At 37.3% G+C, this 25653-nt stretch overlaps 1 protein-coding gene across 1 annotated transcript in view; it reads right to left on the bottom strand.

Annotated features, from left to right (window-relative positions):
• The window catches only part of NRAP (nebulin related anchoring protein), a 49739-nt gene extending 24086 nt beyond the window's left edge, over positions 1-25653 (bottom strand). Inside the window, exons 1-21 of the mRNA XM_027902087.1 lie at positions 25418-25653; positions 25063-25157; positions 24245-24332; positions 21935-22039; positions 21286-21390; positions 20500-20607; positions 19536-19640; positions 19271-19378; positions 17636-17740; positions 15321-15425; positions 13310-13426; positions 11476-11580; positions 10436-10543; positions 9620-9724; positions 7270-7368; positions 6716-6820; positions 5002-5109; positions 4078-4179; positions 3351-3548; positions 3024-3128; positions 669-767 (exon numbers count right to left, since the gene is read on the bottom strand). Of these exons, the coding sequence (XP_027757888.1) occupies positions 669-767; positions 3024-3128; positions 3351-3548; positions 4078-4179; positions 5002-5109; positions 6716-6820; positions 7270-7368; positions 9620-9724; positions 10436-10543; positions 11476-11580; positions 13310-13426; positions 15321-15425; positions 17636-17740; positions 19271-19378; positions 19536-19640; positions 20500-20607; positions 21286-21390; positions 21935-22039; positions 24245-24332; positions 25063-25157; positions 25418-25489 (2247 nt within the window). The 5' untranslated portion in view covers positions 25490-25653. The remainder of the gene's footprint in view (positions 1-668; positions 768-3023; positions 3129-3350; positions 3549-4077; positions 4180-5001; positions 5110-6715; positions 6821-7269; positions 7369-9619; positions 9725-10435; positions 10544-11475; positions 11581-13309; positions 13427-15320; positions 15426-17635; positions 17741-19270; positions 19379-19535; positions 19641-20499; positions 20608-21285; positions 21391-21934; positions 22040-24244; positions 24333-25062; positions 25158-25417) is intronic.

Genomic DNA, 25653 nt, shown 5'->3' with positions numbered 1-25653 from the left:
AGAAGAGTCAAAAAAGGAAAATAATAACAGCTGAAGAACAAGTGGTCTAACAGGGCTGATACAACTTTAAGTAGTCTGACAGTGGAGAGAAACTCAGAACCTGGGATGAATGTGTATCAGTCCCTGTGCTAATGCCACTGTCAGCTGGGAACACTGCGTTTTCCCTCCATCTTCCTTACTCACTTTCACTACCCCATGGATAACCAATTTTTGTGCAGATGACATTAATGACTCTGGAATACTCAGGTATCCTGTCAAGAATACGTTTCAGCCATACTTGAATCCAGCCTTCACTGCCCACAAGTTTGTCGCCAAGACTGTCTATAGAGATATCCCCTGCTTCTCTTGTCTTTAACATCATTTACGAGAAGCCTCTTTTTCCATTCCCATTGGTGTTTGGTTTTTGTCATTGTTGCTCTAATTCAAAGAATTCCATGAGAGAATTAAACATCAACAATAAATATTAATATTATTAATATTAATAAACATTATTATTATTGATATTAATAAATATTATAAATATTTAGAAATAAATCTGAAGAAATTTTATATATTGAAAGGCTTCTTGACTGGGTTCTCTTCTGCCATCACTTTGGTGTACCTATGTCAGGAATGGCCAAATCATGAGTAAACAACTTGCAAAGAGACAAATTCAGTTAAGGACTCACATCACTTTGAAGTTCCTGGCTTTTCTTGGCATGCTTGATCTGAGAACTGTCAGCCACACTGGTGAACTTCAGAGCATCAGCCTTCTGCCTGTACTTTTTCTGCAGCAAATTAAAGCAAGTTACATGCAATTTTCTACAGTACTTGCCCTCCCCCCAAAAAATGTAGCACTTTCAAAAAGCACATGACTGACAGAGCCAAAAGTGCCCTGTAAATTCACAAGATATTTGTAGCACAGGTGTCATCAAAATAAGCTGCCAAATACTACCCAGTGCTGGTATTTCGAGGTGAGGAGGGCGGTACAAGAGCATGCCAAATGCATTGTTGCTGACACTGCAAGCATGGATACTCTTTGGTGCCAGATGTACCATCTGCATATCTTATAAGACCCAGGCTGCACCCCAGCCAACAAGTGGGGTTCACAAACTGGATATGATTAAGTCAGGACCCAAGAGAACTCATAAGCCACACAGTCCCTATTACTATCTCATTTTCTTCCAGGAGGCTTCTCAAGCATATGCACGTGTGGTTCAAATCACTGAACATATGTTACTGAGTTTTTTTTAAATTATTAGGATAACAGTTAAATTAGAGCAAGCAGTTTCAGTGTCCTGAAAGTAATTTGAATTCAATATCTTCCCCACCATGTCACAGTTCTTTTCAAAGCAGAGCTCAACATAGACACTACAGTCAAGCCTTTCTGGAGCCAACAGTGATGAGAGGCCTCAGGTCTTGGGTATGGAAAAAACCATTGTCCTTTATTCTTCCTCTGGTACCAGCACTTATATAAAATCTATTTGAATGGGCAAATGTGCATAGAGACTAAGAGTTCTGGTTTGGTAAATGAGACTAACCTTACTTTTATTTCTTTTTAATTTTTGGTTTACATCTGAAAAATACCAAAGTGAACAGAAAACTTTAACTGACTTCATCAGGCTTTAGATCAAACCTGTTTGGAATCAATGTCTTTGCCCCAGCCTTTTGCATCACTCATTTGAGAGTGAGATAAGCATCTCTTTTTATCTTTGTCATAGTACAAGGAAATGCAGCACTTTATTTCAGGGCCACAGTACGATAGGGGAGACCAAGAAAACACTTCTTGTATACTTTAGTCAGATTCCTATTCTAACCGTGAAGTGGGGCATTTCATCTAGAAAATACTTTTTTTTTTTTTTTCCCATTATTTGGCATTTCAGGAGAGAAATTCTTCTGTTTGAACTGATGGGTGAACAGATCGGTTTACACTGTGTCTTTGCTAGGGGAACACAAAACAGAAGTTAAAAAAGCATGCAGCACTTCAAAGAGGTGCTCATCGCTTTATTTTAGGAACCTGGAAGGGAGGGAGGCAGATTAAAACCAGCATGTTTTGTCACATTGCATGGAACACAATGTAGTGACATTCTGCAAAGAAATGACAAAATGCCAGGCTTTGTACGGCAACAGAGATCTCTCAAATAAGATCCACCAGTCTCCAGTTTAAGTGACTGTCAGCCATCTCTTGGCCTTACACAGCACTGGAATGTAAAGGTAGATCATTATGGATTAAATATTTGTGGAAGTGATTATTACTACTGCACACCCCAGCGGCAGATGTCAGTCTGTCCCTAGCAAAGCACCAGATCTGAGAGCAGCTGCTCTTCTTTTGTTTCTAAGATTTTTTTTCCCCTCACAGAAGTAGTGAGAGGATGTCAGAGACCCAAGTTATCAGAGGGTGTGATCCCCAGTAACTAACTGGCTTCTGTTTCTTCTTCCAGAACTAAGAGGTGTTTCATTCTTCTTGTCAAACTTCCCCTAATTTATTCTTCTCTCTGTCCTCTATTTTTCCTGGCACTAGTGAGACAACTCAACCATAGCTAAGGAACCGAGGAAGTATATTCCATAAGGTTAATGGCAGTGCAAAATCATGAATTAATCAAGTGAATGGAACGAAAATCAGCAAAAACTGATGCTGCCACTAAAGTCTTGCTAAAGAGTAAGGAAATTTTCAAGCATGGCTAACAAATACTTTATTTTTCAATACCGCTTCTTAAAACCTCTGTGCACTTCATGTAGCATGTGCCACAGGAAATTCAGTGCTGTTCTGCTAGATGGGTGGGTGAATAAAAAAGGTGGAAGCACAACCATGGGGACTTTTGCCTCACAAACTTGATACAGTAATCATGTAATGGGAAAACATAATTTTAATCTCCAACCCAGGATCTCCTAAACTATAGAATAACTAAATTATGTCTAACAGTTTTATAATTTCTCAGATATTCCTTATTGGGAATTCCTTACCTATTACATGTAATGTAGTGGAATGAGTGTGAATAAACCTTTGAACAGACAATAGGCAGAAACCTGAACACTTTGCTTACCTCATTGACCAAATCTCCTGCCTTTTTGGCTTGTTGTATGTTAAGACTTCCTTCTGTGATACACCCAGCTCCTTTCATCCACATCAGATCTGCCCTATATTGAAGCTGTGGGGGAAAATTCCATTTATTGGTACAAGGACCATAAGTATAATATTTGCAAGTGAACATGTGCAACCGTTCAATTTTCAAAGACGTTGCAAAGACATTTTAAAAAGTCACAGTACAACAAGACAGTATCGATATGAAATGAGAACTAACATCAAATGGAAAAATTCTATAAGCCCTCTTACTGCTTGTAACGGTTTAGATGAGTGTACATCATCTTACATCACTCTGGAGATCATAAGCCTTCTTTGCCCATTTGGTCTTCATATCCTCTGGAAGCACTGTGTACTCATGGAGCCTCTTTCTGTAACCTAAGTCACTAGCAAGAGCCTGAGCCTTCTTAGCATGTCTCAGGTTTATCATATCCATAGGCAGGTGGAAATGGGCCTTGCTCTCCTCAAAACCTTTTTTGTAGGCAATCTAGAAATAGAAGGAATGAAAATAAGTTGTCTGTAGCAGTAAATTGCAAAGCTATTATAAACCAACACTTGTTTGAGTGCCTATGCAGATTAAGAAAAAACAAACAAACCAACCCATGTAGAAATCAGGTCCTATAAGGGACAAACCAGATGCCAGCATGAATTTTGCAGACTTTAAAGGCGTTTTCTCTATTACATTACATCCTACTTCTAAACATAACTTTCTTTACTTGAAAGTTCTATGTAGAAATGTTAATATTTTGGTTTAAATACGATTTCTTTTTATATTGCAGTTTTAATGGGATATTATTTTCCTGCCCCAAAATAAGGACACCATAACCCAAAATGTCCTACGAGAACAGATATACTCTGCAATCACTGCAGATTAACAGATGGAGGAAGGAAACCAATTTTGTTAAATGCTTCCAGCAATTTCTTACAGTGAAAGCAGTAACAGCGGTAGATCGCATATTGCTGCTGAAAGAGTCATAATTATGAAAAACACCTTTTGAGTAAGAGGAATAATTTACCTCACTACTCATCTTGGCCACCTGCAGAGAGTGCAAAAGCCTTGAATCTTTGGTTCCAATTGCTTTTCCTTTTGTTTTTTCATATTCTTCTTTATATTTAATCTGTAAAAAAAATAGTTCAAGTCAAAGGACATTTCCAATTACTCCAGAGATAAGCAATATATTTTTCAGTGGTGATTTGGATGGTAAAAATTTAGAAGGGCTTAGTCTGATTCTCACTTTGACACTTCAGATTTCCTAGATTTTCTCAGAAATTCCAGAGGTACAAGACTGGTCTCATTTATGAGCTCTTTAACCTCATTCTTTAAGGCTCAGTCCTCTAAGGAGGATATGCTTAAAAACTTGAAGTCTTCTGATTAGCTAAATTATCTGGTTCTTAAAGGCCAAGATAAGAAATCAATTCAAGCAAGGAATTCAAGATCTGATTTTCTTAATGAGGTGAGATTTCATAATCTCCATCACTGCTGAACACTTTCCAGCCACAGAAAAAAAGTTTCTGCCTTTTCTGCCTCTCCACAGGGTAAGAATCATGATATAAGTTGTTTAGAAAGATTTTGTTTGGAAATTTTTTTACATACATATGTATATGTTAAAGAAGCAGACTAAAGAAATATGCATTCCTTTCGTAGTGAATGACAACAGCAATTTTGAGGTTATAAGCAGTTCAAAACACTGAATTTTACTATGGGGCTATTGTGCAAATTTTGCTTTGCTCTGTACACTTGATTTAAAAGAAAATAATTTTGAGAGAGTGAAATTTGATAGCAGAATCTGAGAAAGTTTCCAACTGTTCATTAGCCATTGAGAAAGATGGACAACCAAATGCAGGACTTGGAAATCCAGATGAAGCCAGCTAAGCTTTATTTCCCTGGGCTATAGAGACTTATATAAAGAATAATTCCAAGGTAACTAAATATAACATACATCACTGGCAAGATCCCTTGAAGCTTTGGCAGCAAGTAAAGGCAGAGAATCAAGTTTCATTTCAAAGCCCTGGCCCTTACTCTTCTCCCAGCCTTCTTTATACTTAATCTGAGAAAAGAAAGACAGCAATATGTCATTAACACATAAACACACAAGATTTGCAAAGAGACACAAAAATTACTAAGAGCAAAACAGAAGTTTAAAAATGCAGATTCCAAGAACTGGAATATTCTTAAATCACAGTTCATTATCATTTTGAGCTAATTAATTGTCCAAGATTGAGTCAAGAATTTTTTTTCTTGGAGTTTACAGGCATTTGAAATTCCAGAACATGCACCAACAGTTCTCATTTTCAAACAGACATAGGGGAGGCAAGGTTTTTCAAAAATGCCTCTGGTTATGTCTCCTTATGCAAGTAGCCTAGATCTACAGGAGCTGATCTACAGGACAGATCAGCTGGTGCTAAGAATGAAACATCACACTGCTCATTCCAGGATTTTTTTTTCCCCACTCCCCAAACTAGAACCAGTCAAGCCCCATGCAGTGAATGTATATTTGTAGCTGCAGTTCTTTATGTGAGCTGCTGGAGAGCATCCTTCAGTTTGGCTGCATTCAGCTCGTGTGCTCTGAGACCACCCCACAACGTGAAGTACAGCTCAGTGGAGCAGCCCTTATGATCAGGAGATTTTCTTCAAAGTCTCCTCATGAGCAACACAAACCACAAATGCAGATTAAATGCATGAGAATCACATGCTTAGCTTCTGAAAGTTGGTGGAAGTTAAAGGAATATTTTTTAAGCTCTTTTTCAAGACTCCACTTGAAATTCTATTAGAGCAGGATCAAGTATGCCTTCATACATAGTATGCATGCACCTAATCAAATGTCCAGGAAGCCCCAATTTCTGGATTTGGCTTCTTGTATGCTCATATTTTACCAGTGTCTGACAATGAACATGCATGCCAACACATTATAGCCACAAAGGGTGATGCTCCACAACACTCCACCACTGCAACTTTTTATTTGCACCATTGCAAATAAGTCTTCAGGGAAGAACACAAGATACGAAAAACTTGCAGCAAGGCCAACTCACAACCATGAAAAATTATGAAACTGGCTAAAAAATAAGTCACACCGGTATTGTTTGGAGGTTTTTTTTCTCGTTTTGCACTTATTTGTCCTATTGGGGTTGTTTCCCCTCCAGAACAATCTACAACAATGGAGGCTTGAAAAATGCTTTAAAAATAAAATAGAAGACTAACTTTTCTTGCAAGCATTTGTTTTCAGCACTCAAGTCTCTAAGTGAATCACTATATATTGTCATGAATTATGAATGGCAGCAACAGTGGGCTTGACTCAAGTTTTCTGAAGTCATTGTTTCTTCCGATTGACTTCAGTGGGCTTTGAGTCATTAGAACTGTGCAAATATTGGTTCTTCATGCAAACATCACCTCAGAAGCAAGTAATTTTGTGCAGGGAATACTGATTTACTAAAGAAATTCAAATGATCTGAAAATGTCTTGGAAAAAAAAGTCTAGTGGTTTCACTGTCCTTGATTCCTATCTATTCTGGGTACCATATTTCATGTTGTTTAGTATAAAGATCAATGATAAATGCTAAATGCTTACAGAAATGGTGTCATCATATTTACATTTATAATGATTTCTATCTATTAACAGCATCATGAATGCCAACATTTCCAGGTGGCTTGACTTACCTCGCTGTATAACTCAGCATTGGCTTTTGCTTTCACTAGCTGAGGTACGTCCTGAGGTAGAGTGTAGTTTGTTTTTGTCTTCTCATACTCGGCTCGGTAGTTCAACTGCATATATTGAAAAGGTCAACAAGAAACTCAGTTATTTTTAAGTCACTAAAAATATGACCATTAGACTGATTGATTGCTGCTAAATTTGAGGCCATTAGTGCCACACGTTATAGATGTGCTCATAAGTATGGTGATGTGAATATGAGGGCATTATTCAATAAATGGAAGAGCTACTGATTATCTATAAGCACAAAAGATATTATTTCAAAACCATTATACATAATAAATATGCAGGAGATAAATTCCTAACAAAGCATACTAATACAAATCTTAAAAATGGAGACAAGATTCAGATCTACTGGTATGCTTGCTATATTGTTGGAAGTGATTTCATTCAGTATGCATTCTTGCTTTCCCTATAAATCTGTTGGTGAACTACAAACAGTCTGAAATCAAGTTATCTCACAATTCTAATAAATGATGGTGCTAATGATGACAGAACTTACATCACTGAGCTGCTGAGCATTTATTTTGGCTTGAGCAATTTGTGGAGTGTTGGCAACAGAGCTGTACTTCAGCTTGTCTATGCTTTGCCTGTAGTTTACCTAATTTAAGATAAAATAAAAAAAATATTTAATAAAGGAAGAAATGGTCAGACTAGAAAATAAGAGATTGGATAGGCTGAGGAAAAATATCAGGATCTCTTGGGTTAGATCTGAGTTAATGCTCTGAAAATTTCCAAGTCTGAGGTCACAGTTTTTATCCCACCTTGAAAATGAGGTTCACTTATAACTCCTCCCCCTCAAACCCACAAATTCTTAAAAAGATGTAGTACCAGCTGGTCCCCCAAATCATTGCTGTAAGACTGATATTATTAACCATCATTTAGTCCATTTTTATCTTTCTGAGACAAGGAACACTGTACCTGTCTATTAAGAGGTCTGTCCAGCATAATGCTGCACAGAGCAAATGGACTCTCTTACACTTTTTCTTTACTGAGTTGTAATGTAATAATTAACCATAGAACTTCCCTGTGTGGTGAAAGTTTTGTGTGGATGATGAGAAAAGAAAAATATGTATTTATGGTACAAAAAAAAAAAAAAGTCATTTCAATGTCAGCCATCAGTAGGATTGGAGCCCACTACAGTCCTAACACATTAACATTGTAGCAACACTAATAAGCTAAAGAAGCCCCAAATTATACAAGATTAAAAAACCATAGCAAAGCTTTCTTTCAAACCTGTTGCTGCCAAAAAACTCAGTGCTATACTACAGAACACAATTATTATTCTCTGTAGGCCTTAATTAAAATTCATTGCAGTTAATCACCACTTTGCAAACATTGCAAATCCCATTGCATAAAACTCATTTCTCAAGAGTACTTTTTTTCCAGTAAAGTGGAATACATTTCTAGAGACTTTGAGTTACTGAAACTATTTTAATGAGAACCTTCTTATCTCAGGTATCCTCACGTAAACTTGTTCGTTCTGCCAGAATGACAAAAACTGGGAAAAAAAGGCTGAAATATCTCACAGGTCCAAAGTGATCAAGGTACTTAAAACAGTTCATTTGCTTCCTCAGAGACAGAGAGAATTTTAAATCCACAGAAAGGGATCATTTCTTTTTAACTTAAACTGCGTGTTTATTACTACTTGTGATTGCTTAGTGTGTGAGAGAATTGTATTCCTAAAAGAGTTCAGAGTAGCAAAGCTGGCTACCAGGGAGCAGACGAGTCCTGGGACTATTTCAAAATACTAGCTGGTGATCATGACAAGTGCAACTGAGTCTCTGTGGCCAATTGATTTCCGTATTTCAAACCCAGATGCTGACTATGAATTGTAGAGTCACAGGTAGTGCTGAAAAGTTTCATACATTTTGGACATGAATTCATACTTACTTTGAACTCTTTAAGAATGCAGCCCTCTCAAACACTAAGTAATCAAACCCTGAACTTTACTCAAGTAGTTCCTCAAAAACATCAGAGTTCTCAATTCTAGCTCCTCTTGCTACCATCTCTTTCTTGGAAGAGGTATTTAGCCCCGGATAAGTCTCATTTAATGTTAATGACCTCTCTAAGCTATATTGCTTCTGGTTTCTTGCAATTTCAACGGCAAGAAACAGATAATGTACATCTTAGGTGGTCAGAAACGCCCTGCAGAGCTGCTGCTCTCTTCCTGTTGATTTTATAAGTGATGCCTCGTGATTATGATCCTAACTAAGGCCCAGGTTAAGCTCCCAGTCACAGATGAGATCAGTCAAGCTTTCAGTGCGTGTGAGAGGTGAAAGTATGTTATGCTGTACAGTCTGCCATCCTCCATTTATCTGTAGAACATATATAACCACAGCAGTACATGAATTTCCTCACACCCTTCCATCAGGAACTCAACCCCAAGCACAGAGGGCATCTCTTTTGCGTGGGCTGCAGTTTTATGGACAGTTATGTGACCAGTTAGTTCCCCTTCAAATGGGAACACGTATCTTCAGGGAATTTACAAAGGATTAGATGGCTACTTTAGTCTCCCCATCCTTTCAGTGCTTGATGCTGCCATTGAAGGTGACCAGGATGGCGAGATGTTTTTCAGCACAGATCAGGGACAGGGCAGCAGTCACTCATTTCACATCACTGTACAATCTGTGCTGAACTGAAGCCAACGACAGGAGGTGGCAGCACTTTCTACCCCTCTGAGACCCCTTGACACTGCAGCTTTTTGCTTAAACTTTGTTACCATTAGCTGTTCGCTCTCATGATTAAATCATCATTTGACACAGGCAATCCATCACAGTCTCTCCTACAGAGAGATGATGAGCTATGCAAGTCATAGGAGAAAAAAACCAAACCAACATGAAATTATTTACATCTTTCAAAGGGACCAACTTCCTTGTTGTCTGGTATGAAGGAGTGAGAGTAGCTGGGTAATTGTAGTCAACACCGTCATGTTTGTAATCAGATTTATAGGCTATCTGAAACACAAGGAGAACAACAACAACAACAAAAAAATCATTCTTTTTTTTTCAGCTGTCATTTGTTTGAATAATAATCAGTCAAGAGGAAAGGAGAAACAATAATATTAATATTAAATGCAGGAAACAAAGTAAGTTCAATGTCATGAGTGACAAAGAAAATGAAATTATTTGCATAGTTTAGCCACTAATTGATTCTTTTTCAGCTCCTCAATTAATCCAATGCCAACAGTGGGAGCATTAACTTAACTTCCACCTATGACACATCTCTTTTATCTTTCTGCTTAGTTCTTGAGCTTCTTACAGATTTGTAAATAATGTACTTGAAGGAATGGTATGTAATGAAATAGCTTCTTGACTAACCCAGTAAATTAAATTGGAATCCAGAAATCTTCATTAAAGACTGTTTTTTTCAGCAAAGGTCTGACCCTGGGGGTGGTGACAAACAACTTCCAGCATCCTACTGATGTCAAAGAATAACGAAGGATCTCAGTATGATGCCAGATCACTGAAATTTCTTATTTTAACTTCTTCCACACAGTGAGCTATAAATCAGTACAAAAGGGTTTCCAGTATCTCCCCTTTTCTCAACATATCTGTTCTTCAGATCTCCAGTAAAACATGATCTAAAGTTTTCTATCAACTTAAATCTGGAAGAAAATGAAAGACGAGCAGGCACCAACCACCCAGGTGTGATTAAAAGAGACTTACATTGCTTGCCAGTGTGCCAACTTTCATAGCATGTAGCATTCGCCTGTCCATGCCGACACCTACATAATGACCCTTCATTTCATTCTGGTAGGTTTCTTTGTATTTAAGCTGTAAAAAAAACAAAAAAAGCACAAAACAAAACAAACAACAACAACAAAGGCAAAAATACTCTGAGAAAATATGTTCAGTTGTACTATTCCATATTTTGCAGTAGGGAGACAAATTATTTCAGCTGTGGTCTACTAGTGTTGCATCAGTAGAGAAACTCGTTAGTCCACAACCTTGGTACTTTAAAAAATAAAAACAAAAACCCTCTGTGAGTTTCCTGTTTTACAAGTGTTCTTCATATCACCTGGATGCCACATAAAGAAGATACCTCTGCATTCTATTGCTGCATATTACGTCAATAGAAGTAAATACTAGAAAAAAGTTCCAGGGAGGCAATATTTGTCCCTTTAAAAATAAACAAAATTTGGGTGTTTTGGAGCATCTTTCACCAAGCCCAGTGGGGGATTTGACAAGAAACATTAATCTACCATTTGAACTGTATGGCAAAAGACTTACTTCTCTGGGATTTCAGAGAATGGTAGGAGGCAGTATGAAACAAACTGGATCATGAGATACAAGTGGTATAATTATTATCTGATTACTTTCACATAGTAATTATGTTCCTCTCTGGCATGAACTCTGGTGAAGTATCTTCTGCCTAACTTTCCAGTCAGGACATGGACACATACAGTGAAAGAAATTATAATTATGACAGAAAACAGTAATAACTGAGAGCTACTTCTCTAGGTTAGCAGTCCACTGTAAGTAACCTCTCATCTATATACCATAATAGTTCTTTTCATAATCCCATCTAAAATGAGCCCCAGTTATTCATCACGACAGACTAGGATAGATGTTGTGCAGACATGGATTAAAATCAGTTATAATCACATTTCCAGTGCACACTTCTCTGAAACACACACACACACACAGATGACTTGGGATTCCAGCAGCTGCCAGGTTAAGCAAGCCACAAAGTGCTGAGAACTTACATCACTGGTGAATTTTGAGACCTTGCTCACATTCTTGAATTGTGGAGTATCACAATAGTTCATGCTGTAGCCCTTGTTGTTTTCAAGATCCTTCTTGTACTCCACCTTAGTAAAAAAAATGCACAATGGGAAGATATGGTAAAACCTTAATCTGCTCTGTCAAGTTCCTTCACACTTTTTATTAGCCAGACCCACTCTTCTGAGATTTTGATACACAGTTTTCATTAGATGGCACGTGACTAAAATTAATATGAGGAGAAATTTCATATACTCAGTTCTTGTTTTATAGGCAAAATAAATGCAAACAATTCCATCCATTTGGACCTCTGCAAAGTGTATGAGACCTGACATGAGGGAAATTATTAACAAAAACAATGACATACAAAGGAATTTTAAGGTGAGTGTGGAGCAAGTGAAAAGAGAAAAAGCAGGAAGGATTGAACAAGGGGAAGTTTGCCAGCAGAATTCTTCAGAATAAGTTTAAATACAGAACAGGTTTGGTATTTTCATCAAGTAACTTTGCTCCAGAGTAGGATATCGGGGGTGATATTAAAAAGGTTAAAGGAAATGGGACTAAATTCAGCAATGTGGAATTAAATATATATCAGGAGTAGTCGTAAAAATTTCAGCTACAAGAGCTCATCACCTGAAAAGGCTAAGAAAGAGAAAACTGTTCATGTGTAGGATGACCACAGAAAGAAGTGAAGATGCAAAAGGAACCCAGCCATGTGGAGACCTTTGAGCAGGCACTGGGAATTACATGTGCTACGTACCAGGTTCCAGCAAGACCTCATCAAGAACTTATGTACTCTTATAAAATCATTCCTGTTTAAGGAACATGTACTCAGCCTGTAACAGCTGCAGTGACAGACTGTGAGAGACGAGAAGAATTTAGCCTGCTTAGTCTGGGAAATCAAAGGCAGAGAGAAGAATATTATATATTTGTAAACATCTCAAAAAGGTAGTCATGCAGAGAGAAGAACTTTTTTAAACTAAAAGGCAATGTTAGCACAAAACACAGGAGTAATAAAGTGGACAGGAATAAATGTAGGCTAGAAATTAGAAGAGAAGGATTATACGATACTGTGTCGAAACAGCAGGAACCAGCAATCATTGGCCCAGGAGGCCCCTTCTAGTCCTAGTTCCAGGGGTTTTTCATTATTGAAGGTTTTATACTTTGACATCTCAAGAGTATAAGTTTTTAAAACTGCCATGGGGAAGTTCTAGAAACTCACATTTATTAATAGCTTTATAGCTGATATGACACTATAAATAAATTAATAATTCAAGATCTACTGAGAATTCTCTAGCAATCTTCCCTTGCCAAGCAGAAAAAGAATCAATTATCAGTAACTCACAGGTTTTCACATTATGGAAGAAAACATAAATTTGTGTTAACAGAATGGTATGAATTTTGGCTTTGTTCATGCTATTTTTTAATTATTAGAAAAACCTTCTTTGAAATACTCAGAGGTACACACACAAGTCATCCTAAAGCATTTGTGAATTATGTCTTAACAGCACATTAATAGCACAATTCAGATTTGGGTAGTTTTTTTCAGATTTCTATTCTTCATGTGGTCAGAATTAGAAATACCCTTCTGGTGTTAGTTCCCCACACTTTCATACAGATCATTAAAAAGGCCAGGAAACAGCACCTGAAGATCTGTTCTTGAACTTTTCTCTCCAGTTACTGGCCCACACACAGATGATTTTTGTCGCATACAGTGCAGTAAGAACAACATCTTTTTATATTTGCAGTCCTTATTCCTCAGACACAAATGTTTGTATGAGCTGCTCTCAAACTTGTTAACAGATCGATTCAAGCCCTTACCTCACTGACAAGCTTGTTAACACTTTGGGCTTGTTTAAGGACTAGGTTGTCTTCAGCCGTTAGGGAGTGAAAGTGAGCTGCACCTTTCATCTTGGAAAGATCTTTCTTGTATTTTATCTGAAAAGAATTAGGGAAAATTATAAAATAGATGTCCACCTTCTCCTTATTACTATTTAGACTTGCTTCATGAGTAAGGATAAGATTTTTTCCTATTCTTGCTTTGATAAGTAAAAGGAAATTGCTACGTTGAACCACTGCAAGTACTTACTTCCTGAAATAACCCAAATATAACCCCACAGCCCTAAAATCCCTGTCAAGACATTTTACTAGAGAGCATTTTTTTAATCCATTTTATACACAGTTTGAACAGCACTGGTTGTTGTTCATAGCTTGAACAGATAACTAGCGGCTTCTTGGCTATTGACTGGTTGGAGCTTGCGTGTTCTATTACTGAAGTTAATTCTCAGTAGTTCGATTTTAGACCTCTAGTCAGAGAACTGCAGATGGCCATCAGATGTCCTGCAAACTTCTCCTTTTGTAGAAACCAGCTTTTTCAAAAAGCTGCATCTTTTTGCACTCTTAGTGTTTTTAGGGGAATCATATTTCTCTACCAAATCAAGATTGAAATAAGGGACTTGTGAATTCAATTTAGACATCAGGTTATTGACTTAAATTGTGCTCAGATGGGTGAAAAGAAATAATACATATGCTGTTTTTTTGCCAAACTTTGTCCAGCAAAACCCCTGTTGGGAATATTGATCAATATTTCTTGCATAGTAGGAGATGTTTATGCTCTACATCTTATGTCACTGCTTCAAAACTGGATTCACAATTTACAAAATCATTAATTATTTTATGTGTGCTGGAGTACAAAGTGTTTGGGGTTTTTATTTTCCAAGCCTGCACATAGTTTCTCGGGCTTTAAAGCAGTAAGGCAGCTTGATAAGAACTCTAGTGTGCAAACGTTACCTCCGTGAACCAATCCTCCTCCTCACTCCAGGTATTACAAACTAATAAGGAAACTACTGACCATTAGCATTTTGAAAACCTATGAAAATGCCATCTTTACCTGGAAAGGTTAAATATGCCATGTTTAAATAGAAAATCACTGAGTTTGCCATCAAAATAGAGATTGTCACAGAGGATTTGAGGTGTTTTATATTCTCTCAGTCATAAGCTCAGGTAACAGAACATGACTGATCCTTTCACTAGTTCAGTGCTCACATCTGGTCCAGGCTAATGCATGCTGAAAGACTCAACCATATGTTAGCTCCCCAGAAAACAGACTGAGCTCATCAGCTCAGACAACCCCGTGGGGGACAGGTGTCCACACTACAAAGGTTGTCACTCACAAGAACCCTTCAGAGCAGTCACCAAACAGTGACCTACAGACTGACCCATTTTTTGCCACTGCCAGAAACAGGGTCCTCAAACAGGACTGAGGCTCTTTAATGGATGGGCTGTATGCAAGAATCACACATCACCACCTTTTTGTCAAGTTTTTAGTTTAGCACTCAAAACTAAAAATCCCCAGCCTAGGAATAAGCTCACTTTTGTGAAGTGACAGTGTCATACTCTATGGTTTCTTTTCCTCCATATGACTTGCTTTGTGCTGGAGGCATGATACATCAAAATATCAAAACCAGTACAGTTCATTCATCCTCCATTTATTCACTACTGGGAATACCACAGCAGTCCACAGGATGATTAAGGCAGTTGAAGGTTTCATTAATAATACAGGTGCAGATTTGCCAGGAGGGTTAACCGAACAGTAGGGATCCCCATTAGTTGCTACATCCATCTCCTCCCTCATGCAAGTTGGAGCTGTGCCCCCTTCTATTAATGGATATTATTAATCCCCTGAGCCATTCAGTTCCCAGCAATGCAGTGAAATGTCACTTCTGTTTACTTCTCAAGTGTAATTTTAGCATTCCCCTCCCAGGCACTGCTCTGACAAACTGCTGTTTTTAATTGTTTATGAATTGTATTGATTCAGGTTTCGTATACTTACATCACTTGCCAATTCATTTGCTTTCTTGGCATTTTGATAAGCTGGAGTGATCATAGCAGGAAAGCTTCCTTTCCCTCTGCGTTCTTCAAATTCATCCATATATCCCTGGAGAAAATTCATACTGTTTACTAATCATACATGAGCAGGTGGGGCCATGGGTGATACTACAAAGCCCCGTAGACCTTTTTAGTGGGAAGGTCCATTGCTTCAATTATTTCTTTTTAAATGAAAAATACAATAAAATTACCATTTGTAAGAATAAAGTTATCTGCTAAAATAACTACACCTGAAAAATTAATTGTGCTTCATTGCAAGAAAAGTTTAGGTTGATATTAGCTGTGATCAAGACAGCATTCAAGTATACAATGATATACATTCTTCTAATCTCACCTCATTTCTTACAGAGATGATATCTACTTGTCTCTCTCTGTGACAATACAAGCTTCCCTGGAATATTATAAAAATATTTAATGGTTTGGGCGTTCAGAAGATTTGCTTAAACTTGGCAAGTTTAAGGTAGGGTCAGCCTTCCTCCGTGGTGTTACAGAAGTCACCTGATCTTTCCATGGCCATTTTTCACATCTTAACTGACCCAAAATAAAACTTCTCTGATGCGGTGACATATTTTGAAGAGGGATTAATTAATGAAGCATAAATACCTAGATATTAAAATGGAAAACTCTGCAGGGAACAAAGCTACAAAATTCCATTTGCTTGATTTAAAAAAACCCAATTGTTGTGAAATTAATGCTCTTAAATCTATCTATAGATAAATTTTTGAGTAAATTTTTGACAGTTTGAAAACCCTGTTGATAATTTAGTAACACGTCTTTTTTTTCTAACTTTCTCAAATAATTTTTTTATATAATTTCTAATTCATATTACAAAACAGTATTCCAATGTTAAGAAAATTATTCTAGCCACTTCTAAGATTTTTAAATACAAACAAAACTGGTGTTCAGCACAAAGGAATTTTACAGTAAGGTTTAAATTGTTTCATGTTATATATATATATATGTACCTCATGATCTCAACAGTTAGCAATCTAATCCCTTTGCCCATCTTAAGTCACAATTTACTCAGAAAGATCCATTAATTTCGGTGACTCTATGTTATTTGACTAATAATATCAGTATCCAATCTATGAAGATTAAAACTCAAATTGAATTTGAAGTCTGTGACTGAAGTTTCAAAGACACTTTCAAAGAAAAAAAACTTAAATCAATTCTAAAGACAGAAGCATTCTAATTCTTGAAAATGTAATTAGTGCCTTTTCAAATTCATTTTATTTGTTTATTCTTATTAAAACTTGTAGTAGTTCAAAAGACAGAAACTAATTGAAGGCTCTATTGCTACAATTCTAAACTCATATTGTTCAAGGATGGTTTGCTTTTCACAAATCACTAGATGTAGATGTGGACAGAAGGGAAGAAATGTAAAATCCCAAATGTTTTAGGGTAATACAGTCCCAAAGTAAATGGATCTACTGAGGAGCTAGGACAAAAAAAACCTGAGATTAACCATATAGTTTTCTTTATACAGGAACACTATTCAATTGCTTTCAAGTTCCCTTTAGCTGTACTCAGTTTTATTTAGCTGTGCTATTTCCCTAACTTAATTGGAATAGAACTTTGCATGCATTTTGGGAGACCACAAAACCTTAAAAATGAAACAAAAGCAAAACAAATGCCACAAACCAAAACATAACTAAAGCCTATTTGGGTCCACAAATACAGAACTACAGCTTGTCAGGCTCATAAAATCCTTTTTGTAGAAGAGCTAAAATCTAAGAGATTCAGTGCTGCTCACACATATTGAGAGCTGCAAAGCTCCTAAGATTTGCAAAAATACTGGCAGGGACAAGTCACTCAACTATCTACCAGCTTTCTACCATTTCATAACCTTTTGATTTTTCTCCTGACTGAATATACATTTTCTTACTCATGGAACAGGAGCATTTCCACAAGCAAACACATTTCAGGATGCTACATAACACCAAAATAGAAAGGTATAGTGCATACATACACACAGATAAAATTTGCCCAGGCAAGGCTCACCTTTTGGAATGACTCTACCACAAGGGTCATGCAGAGACAGTGCATGCACCATGTGGTTTCACCTTGTAAGTGCCAGTGCCAAATATATTACACATTATGAGCATGGTGCTGTTTGCACATCATCCTTTCCTTTGAAACTTTGTTTTCTCATACAGGAAAACAAAGTGAAAATAGGTCTCACTGTAGTTTCTAAAATCAGGAGCAACCAGTTGTAGTAATGACCAACACCAGCAGGGTTATCTCTTGGATGTTGCATACCTGGCCATACTGATCCACATTTTCTCTTCCAGTAGTAACATCTGTTCCAGCTGTATGGCTGGCTTTTCCCTTGATCTCTTTGTCATATCTTTGATGATACTTTACCTAACAGGAAAAAGAAAACCAACAACCTGGGTGAGTTTAGCCTGGTGAACAGATGGTGCATAATAAATAATAATCAATGACATGCACATGTTGCCAATAAAGGACTGTCGAAATTCTCATTGCCACCAATCTACACAAGTCAAATATGCCACTTGAAGGTAAAAAACAAAACTAGTGGTGTCCTTTTTAATAATGCACATAGGACTTGCCATTTCAGCCCATACCATTAATTCAGTGTGTTCAGCACCACCTGCTTGTCAGTGGTTAATCCCTGATGCTCCAGCAGTTTAAAAAAAATTAGAGCTGATTGTGATATAATTTCACAGTTACCACAGAGCACTTTTTTACCAGAGAGTCACCTGAACACCATCAATAAATGCATTTGTTTCTGAAAGATGCTGATCTCCCCAGTTATCAAGGGAATTTTAGGCAATCAATCTTTAAGTTTAGACCAAGATTTGACTTTGCTGAAGTCAAAATAATGCCTGTAACTTGATGCTGTCCTTTAATCACCATGTGTGTTTGCTGACACAAAATGAACAGTTTTCCACAGATCAAAGGCAAACAGAAACATTTAATTTTTTAAGAGTCAGTTGCTTTTGCCTTCAGAATTACAGATCTCCTCTTATTTTCCTCAATGACTCTTAATAATGTTTCAAATTCACTTCCATTGAGTTAGCACAATAAGTTATCTTCTCCAACAAAAAGAGCCTTTCTTTCAGTTTCCAATAATAAAGCACAATTAACTGTACATTTTAAGGCAATACTGAAGTTCTTTTACAATGCTTATTAAAGAGTACAGTAGTGTTGTGGGTTTGTTATATTTGGAAAGGAAAAGAAAGCCAATAAAGATCAGTACACCAAAGAGTTTAAAAAAAAAAAAAAAACATGGAAAAGTAAGGAGAGTAAAATGAGTGGAGTAGAAGCTAAAGTTTATAAATCTATGCCCGTGTCATGTGCTTGTGTGTGTATCTATGTTATGTGTTTGTGTAAAGGCAGTTTCTTAAGTTCATATTCAAGCCTCATCCTGCAATAGCACAAAAGCAGGAATAGGAGAATGAACAGTAAGGATCCACTCACAGCAAAGAAATACATGGCAAAGCAGAACTCTGCAAACACAGCCCTCCCCTGATACAGGGTCACCCAGAAATATTATGGCTGTGTAAAAGAGCTGCACTTCAGACCTCCTGACTCATACTGAGTTGGGCAGAACGAAATCAAAAGAGCTCCAGCTGACTCATTATTGTTGTTCTTCTCAGCTGTATACAACGTGAGGCTGGGTAAGGGGGACATTTTTGCCCACAAAAATCCAGAGTGTTGATTCACAAATGCCTTATTTTCTTTTTGTGCATAAAACTCAGCTTTGTCCCTGCAAGAAGAGACAGTCACTGGAAAATCTGTGTATGAAGTGCACTGCTAGCATAACTCCACAAAGCTCACGGAATTTCTGCAAGAAAATGTTTTAATCCAAAATTTTTATGACAATGTATTGTTTTCTTCCCCACAAGAGATTTTGCCTTGGACACTTACATCACTGGCTAGTTCATTTGCTCTCTTGGCTATTTGATAAGCTGGAGTGATCATAGCAGGAAAGCTGCCTTTTCCTTTCCATTCTTCAAAGTCTTCTGTGTATTTCAACTGTAAAAATTCAAGACAGTTCAGGAGCAATTAAATCAAATGTATCTTGATTGCACATAATTTTTTTTCTTTATGTTCATATTTTTAAGTGATCTATAAATATCCTAAGAATCACTTGGAGAGTCAGAAAGAGGTCAGTCTATTTTGCCTCACTTACATCACTTGAAAGCTGTGACCCAGCCTTGGCATGAAGTATATCTGGAGTGTCTACAACAGAGGTGAACTTTGAAACTCTCTCTTCATGTCCACGCTTGTATTCTACCTGAAGAGAAAAACACATAAATCCATATTACAAACAATAAGCAGCAAATATATATTTCCTATTAGAAAGCTTCTAGAGAAAATGAAAACAGCAGTCATGACACTCCCCACTGTATCCAGCTATATCCCCACTATAGTCCAGCTATCACTATATTTAAGGCCCAATTTTCCTTTAAGTTAATCTCAGAATTAGACAGAAATGGACCCAGATAATCAAATTTTCAAATAATACTAGATGGATGTGAGCCATACATTTGATCAAAATGTCATGAGAATAGTCAATAATGCCCCAAGATCATACTGCAATGACAATGCAGACAGAAAACCATGCAATACTGTAACAATACTTTCAAATCACTTCTGCAGGATTTTTTTTTACTTGATCTTTTTCAATTGAAATGTTACTTTGCTAACTAAGCAATTTTCTGTGCATATATTTAAGTAGCTTTCATATTAAATAACTTTAATATTACAGTTATTTAATTTCAAATAATAAAGCAAGTGAAAAATTTCAAATGGAAATAATTAGATGAATAAGGCATTACTGTGAAAAAACGTAATTAATTTAATGAACATTTTAGAGTGAGTCACAATCTTTTTCAGGTTGTGATAAACTACCAGCAGAAGTCACTACATTTTTTGGGAAATACCTATATTGTCATTTATCCTATGTAAGTGTCTTCCCAGGCCAAGTAATTTGTCAAGCCTGTTTTCAGCATCATGTTAAATTTTCTCACTATGTAGAGTTAACAGGATAACAGCTATTCATCACAGAATCTAATGTCTAAAGTGAATGGCCTGAACCCAGGATTGTCCAGCTTCAGAAGTTTAAAACATTATTAAAAACCACTGTGACTTACATCGCTGCTTAGTTGGGTGGCTCTCTTAGCAACCTGATAACCTGGAGTGATCATAGCAGGAAAGCTGCCTTTGCCTCTCCTTGGCTCATATTCTTCTGTATACTGAAACTAGAAAATGAATTTGTTTTCTCATTACAGAAGAACCCACCATAGCTCAATGTGATTCCTCTTTTAATGCCTGCTTCCTAAAGGTATGTGTCACTTTATTTAAAAGTAAACAAATTAAAGAACTTACACCTCATAAGTTTGTTAGGCAAAACTATTTCCTACATACAGCAAAAAACCATTTCCCATTCGTATCAATTATCCACTGTTAATTTGCTGTGTCGACTGGGTCACTAACCTATTGTATGGACATAGACAATCAGTCATAATTCAGGAGTGATTTTCATCAGTCATGGAAATACAGTCGATGGAAATAAGATGTTTTCCATCATGAGTTCTGCTCTACTGAAACTGCACCACTTGCTAGATGATGTCACCTCGGTTTGGTCAGTAGTTGAAGTCCTTCTCAATTATGAAAATATATAAATGTATGATATCCAGGATGGGCAATAGAACTGTTATGTGACTTTAATCACTTCCACAGCTAAGTATTGTTATTGACAGAAGTAAACATGTCAGTCTCTTCTACAGTAACCTCTTACCAAAGATTAAACACTCTGAATGTATTTCATGCAAAGGCTGTAGGTGAATCTTACCAAAGGCTGACTTTGATGCATTTGTAAGTCTTCAGAATATGATAGACCATGAAAAGAAAGCTATTCCAAACATCAGTCCACTTACATCATTCAGAGTCTTCTGTGCCTGTGTTATCTTGACCATCTCGGGATCTGGGATAGTTCCCGAATACCACGATTTTCCTCCCTCATAGGCAGCATAGTAAGCATTCTACAAAACAAAAACTAAATAACTACCAATCTTCACCCTTGTTTTAATACTCAAACAGCTGACCTGACAGAAAAAAAAGGAAACACACTGCTGTGGAAGTGAAATTTACTCTCTGCAGATGTACAGGCACAAGGCCTCCATTCCAAATCCCCTCAGAAAATGCCAAGGCAGAACTTGTGTAACAAGAACTGACATCTAGATGACAGGATCTAGGATTCTGGAGTGAGACTTGAATAACACCCCCTGGGAATCAGATCGCTTGCTGTGAAGCTCCAGTGCCAGTAGAGAGAAGACACACAGAGCGTGGCTGTACATGTGGCAGTCCAGTCAACTGCACAGATACACTCTTCCTCCTCTTCTGATTCTTGCATCCTAAGCTATAGTTGAGCTACACTGCCTTGAAAAGTTTAGTCAAATGAGAAGGAATGGGGTTTTTTTAGCTCTTAAATCCTGTGACTAAAACCTCTAACAATGAGGACTGCCAGTGCCAATCTTTGGTCTCCTGCAGGCTCGTGGCTTGGGGACTGGGGGGGATATTTCTTACCTGGGTAGCCAGTTGTTGGGCTTTATAGACACCTTCAATTTCTCTGGACCTGGCATCCCACTGAAAGACTGATTTGAATTGTTCACTCTCTTCTCGATATTTTATCTTTAAAAAAATATATATATATAATGACTTGTATTAGTAGTTTGTTAGTACATACTAACACTCCTCCCCTTCAGAGAAGAACATGAAGGGAGACCAACAAGGTGAAGATTGCATTTAGCCCTAAGGTCAAAATTCTGCTTTCTAGTTCACACCCAGCTTCTACCTAAGATTTCTGCTAATATTGGAGAGCTCCTGTAAAGGAGCAGTGTATTACACCTGAAATATGGCCTGACAGTTTGAAAGAATAATTTGATATTTACATGATACTTTTGCATGAAATAAATAGGAAAATAATTAAGAAATTTTAAGCAGGACATGTCAATGCAGCATTGGATGAAAGAACTTTTACCAGGTGAGCAATATTCTACTCTCCTTTTTCCCTGCACGGTGTCCACTAAGTATCCTAACTCTGTATATGTAAATGACTACTATATTTAGTTCTGGGTCATTATTTTCCTACTGCTACTTTTATCATGATAGCATATAGAAATCCAACTGAAATCACAGCTCTGGTATAGAACTGAGTCGTCAGATGTGAAAACCCGAAGAGTACAAAACTTAAACTGAATGGACAGAAATATTACTGAGCGTATGTACCATTATTCCCATTTATAAATTGAGCACAGATGTGCATAGAGCTAAATGATTCATCTGCTCACACAGAAATTCTTTGTTGAGGGAGTGAGTTTAATTTTTATCTCTGCATTCAAGTTGACATCTCAGCATAAGACTCAAGTGAGAACACCATGTTAGGATTGAAGAAATATTTTCTAATTTTTGCCTCAGAAATAACCTTACATATAAAAAACCAACAAACTGCAGTAGCAAGTGAAACCTTTCCCAAGTTATCATTATTTTATACATTAGTATGAAAAACTTCTCCTCACAAAATCTCTACAGAAGCACTCCCTTTAAGTAGGTACTGCAGAATCAGCTTCTTTGCTTTACTCTTAGCAATTTTCTCTCTGGAACAGAACCTCATTATGTGATTGAAAAGGACAGAAGGTGCTTTAGGTGTATAGAACAAGAGAAAGTGATCTTTGAGCTATAATTTGTCTGCCTGGTGTATTCACATGCACTGGAAGTATCAGTCTCATATCACTGCCTAAAACCAGAAATAGAACCTGCAGTAATCCCAGACTCATTCCTGACCAGATCCGTCACACACAGTTTAAAGTGTGTGATAGTCACTGCTGGAGTAGTTATGCCCATGATATTGCAAAAACTGATGCACAAGAATTGCTGTACAAGACAATAAAAGACACAGCATCTGATGAGGGCTATTAATGTGCATCAACATTGTGCAGCTAACACAGAACATCAGAACGAATTTAGCATGCTGTAATGGAAGAAATACAACTTAATGGTGGCTAATCACGTTAAAACACATTGCTTTGCCCACTAAATATATTCACACGATGAACAATATTATTTAAGAATACAAAAAGACGTGACATTCAGCAAAACACTGCCACGTGGAGAAGTGAGATATCTATCGGTTACTGGCCGTTCCTGTAATTTTAGTTTCATTAAGTCCTTAGAAACGCTAAGTTTGAAACCGAAGTGTCCGCAGGGAAACGGCGCGGATCCAGGGACGGCGTTCGGGAAGCCGGCGGGCCGCGAGCGCCCCTCGCGGTCGGCCGGGGAACAGCAGCCCTGGGGGGGTTGGATGAGGCTGAAAGGGCGCGGGAAGCGCGTCCATCCATCCCAACGCCTCCAGTAAATCCGCGCAAAGATCCCCGGACTTCGGGTTTACCCGCCTCGGGTTCGCCAAGAAATACTTCACAAAGCATTTGCGAGAACTTTTGCCTACGTCCCACCTGGGTATAATCAGTTTCTGAAGAGATCGCAAAGCAAATAGGTTGTTCGTGTTTCCCAAGGCTGTGTAGCCCCCTCCTTAGTTGCTAAAGTTCACAAAGCTCTGGGCAGTTTATGCAAGCAGTGATTCCATATAGATTCTCAGATATGGCAGATGAGAAGCTCCTATCCATTTTTTCCTTTTGAAAGCAGAAGCAAATTCAGATCTAACCTTTCTTTCTCATGAGTAATAGCATTTAAAAAATTATGATTCAAACACAGCTAAGATCTTACTGCTCAAAAAGAACACAGAGGGGTAAGTAAACACACATATTTATATTTATAAAGCAAGACACATCATCAAAATGCAGAACAAAATCCAACACATTTGGCCCTCAAGATTCTTACCTCACTTACAATTTCCGACAGTTTTTTTGCATTCATATTTATTGGTGTGTCAAATACACTCGTGAAAGCATTGTTTTTTGGATTATGCCTAAAAAAATTGGAAAGTGAAAAAGGATATTAGGAATGTTCCAGGCAGCCCACGACAAAGGTTCTCTCTGAGCACTCAAACACACAATACCAGCCTCCAGCCCTCTATACATAACTTTCCCCCCTACTTACACAGAGATCTCAGATTGCATTCAAGTTATTATTGCATGGAGTAGGTGCCTAGAGCAAAATTAATTTTAATGATCGTCATATCAATGCTGTGTTTCTAATAACAAAAGAGAATAATAGAATAAAAAACAACTGTCATCTCTCCTTTTTCTGCTGACAAATTTGACAGGAATTGATCATTATAAAATAAAAACTTCCTAGAACAAACCAACTCAAAAATCTGCATTTTATATATTTTCTTTATGATTAGCTCAACCTTGTTAACTCTTAACCACTGATTTGGAAAGCACTGAATTTTATGGTTCGGTTTATTTTCTTCCCATAATACCAAAATGGAACTTAATTTTGTCTCTTTTAACACACTGGACAAATGAGGAAGCTTTATGTACAGTAACAAGTGTTTCCCATCATTTGTGATTCACAAAAACCCAAAGATATGCACCAAGGCACTAACAATACCCAATTTCACATCACACATCGAACCAGGCTGAGTCCAAGCAGTGATGTTCCATTACATTAAAATGATTAGGGGAATTAAAACTTAAAAAAAAAAAAAAAAAAGAAAGAAAGAAAGAGAGAGAGAGAAAAGGAAACACACTTACGCTTGACAGTAAGGCTTTTTCTCATGGCTGACAAAGTTGTTTACTGTTAACATCATCTTGCACACTTCGCAGTGAAAACAGGCTTTATGCCACGTCTAGAAATATCACAAAATAAAACAGACACGATTTGTATTTTATTATTATTCTGTTAAGTTTTAAATCTCAGATTTGATCCTTACCATCCATTTAATGAATTTGAAGCATTTTTCTTCAAATATATACCTATAATTAACTCATTTCAGTTCTGAACTCAGTTATGAGTAAAGAACTTTTCGAACTGAGAGATTTGCACTGTGTTTAAAGTGCCAATCTGTACATTTATTAAAGTCCAAAATGATAAAGAAAGAGAACTGACCTGATCTATACAGTTAATCTTCTCAGCAGGGTAAACCCCATAGCCACATCTAGCACACGGCTGCACATTCATCTTGAAATCCACAGAGTGAAAAATATATAGGTTTATACAAAAGGTTCAAAGAGTATGAAAGTGACTTTTTGGCCTGTGCAAAGCACACACTAGACACTCCAGTCAAGGCCTTTTGCTGTGGTCAATGGCTCCCATTAAAGCTGTGAATTGAAGTCTGTTGCTCC

Source organism: Empidonax traillii, unplaced genomic scaffold (genome assembly GCF_003031625.1).
Source record: "Empidonax traillii isolate 1590-97213 ecotype Southwest subspecies unplaced genomic scaffold, ASM303162v1 scaffold839:size271545, whole genome shotgun sequence".
Lineage (NCBI taxonomy): Eukaryota > Metazoa > Chordata > Aves > Passeriformes > Tyrannidae > Empidonax > Empidonax traillii.
The sequence above is the reverse complement of the archived record's forward strand: the minus strand, read 5'-3'. Positions and strand labels throughout refer to the sequence as shown.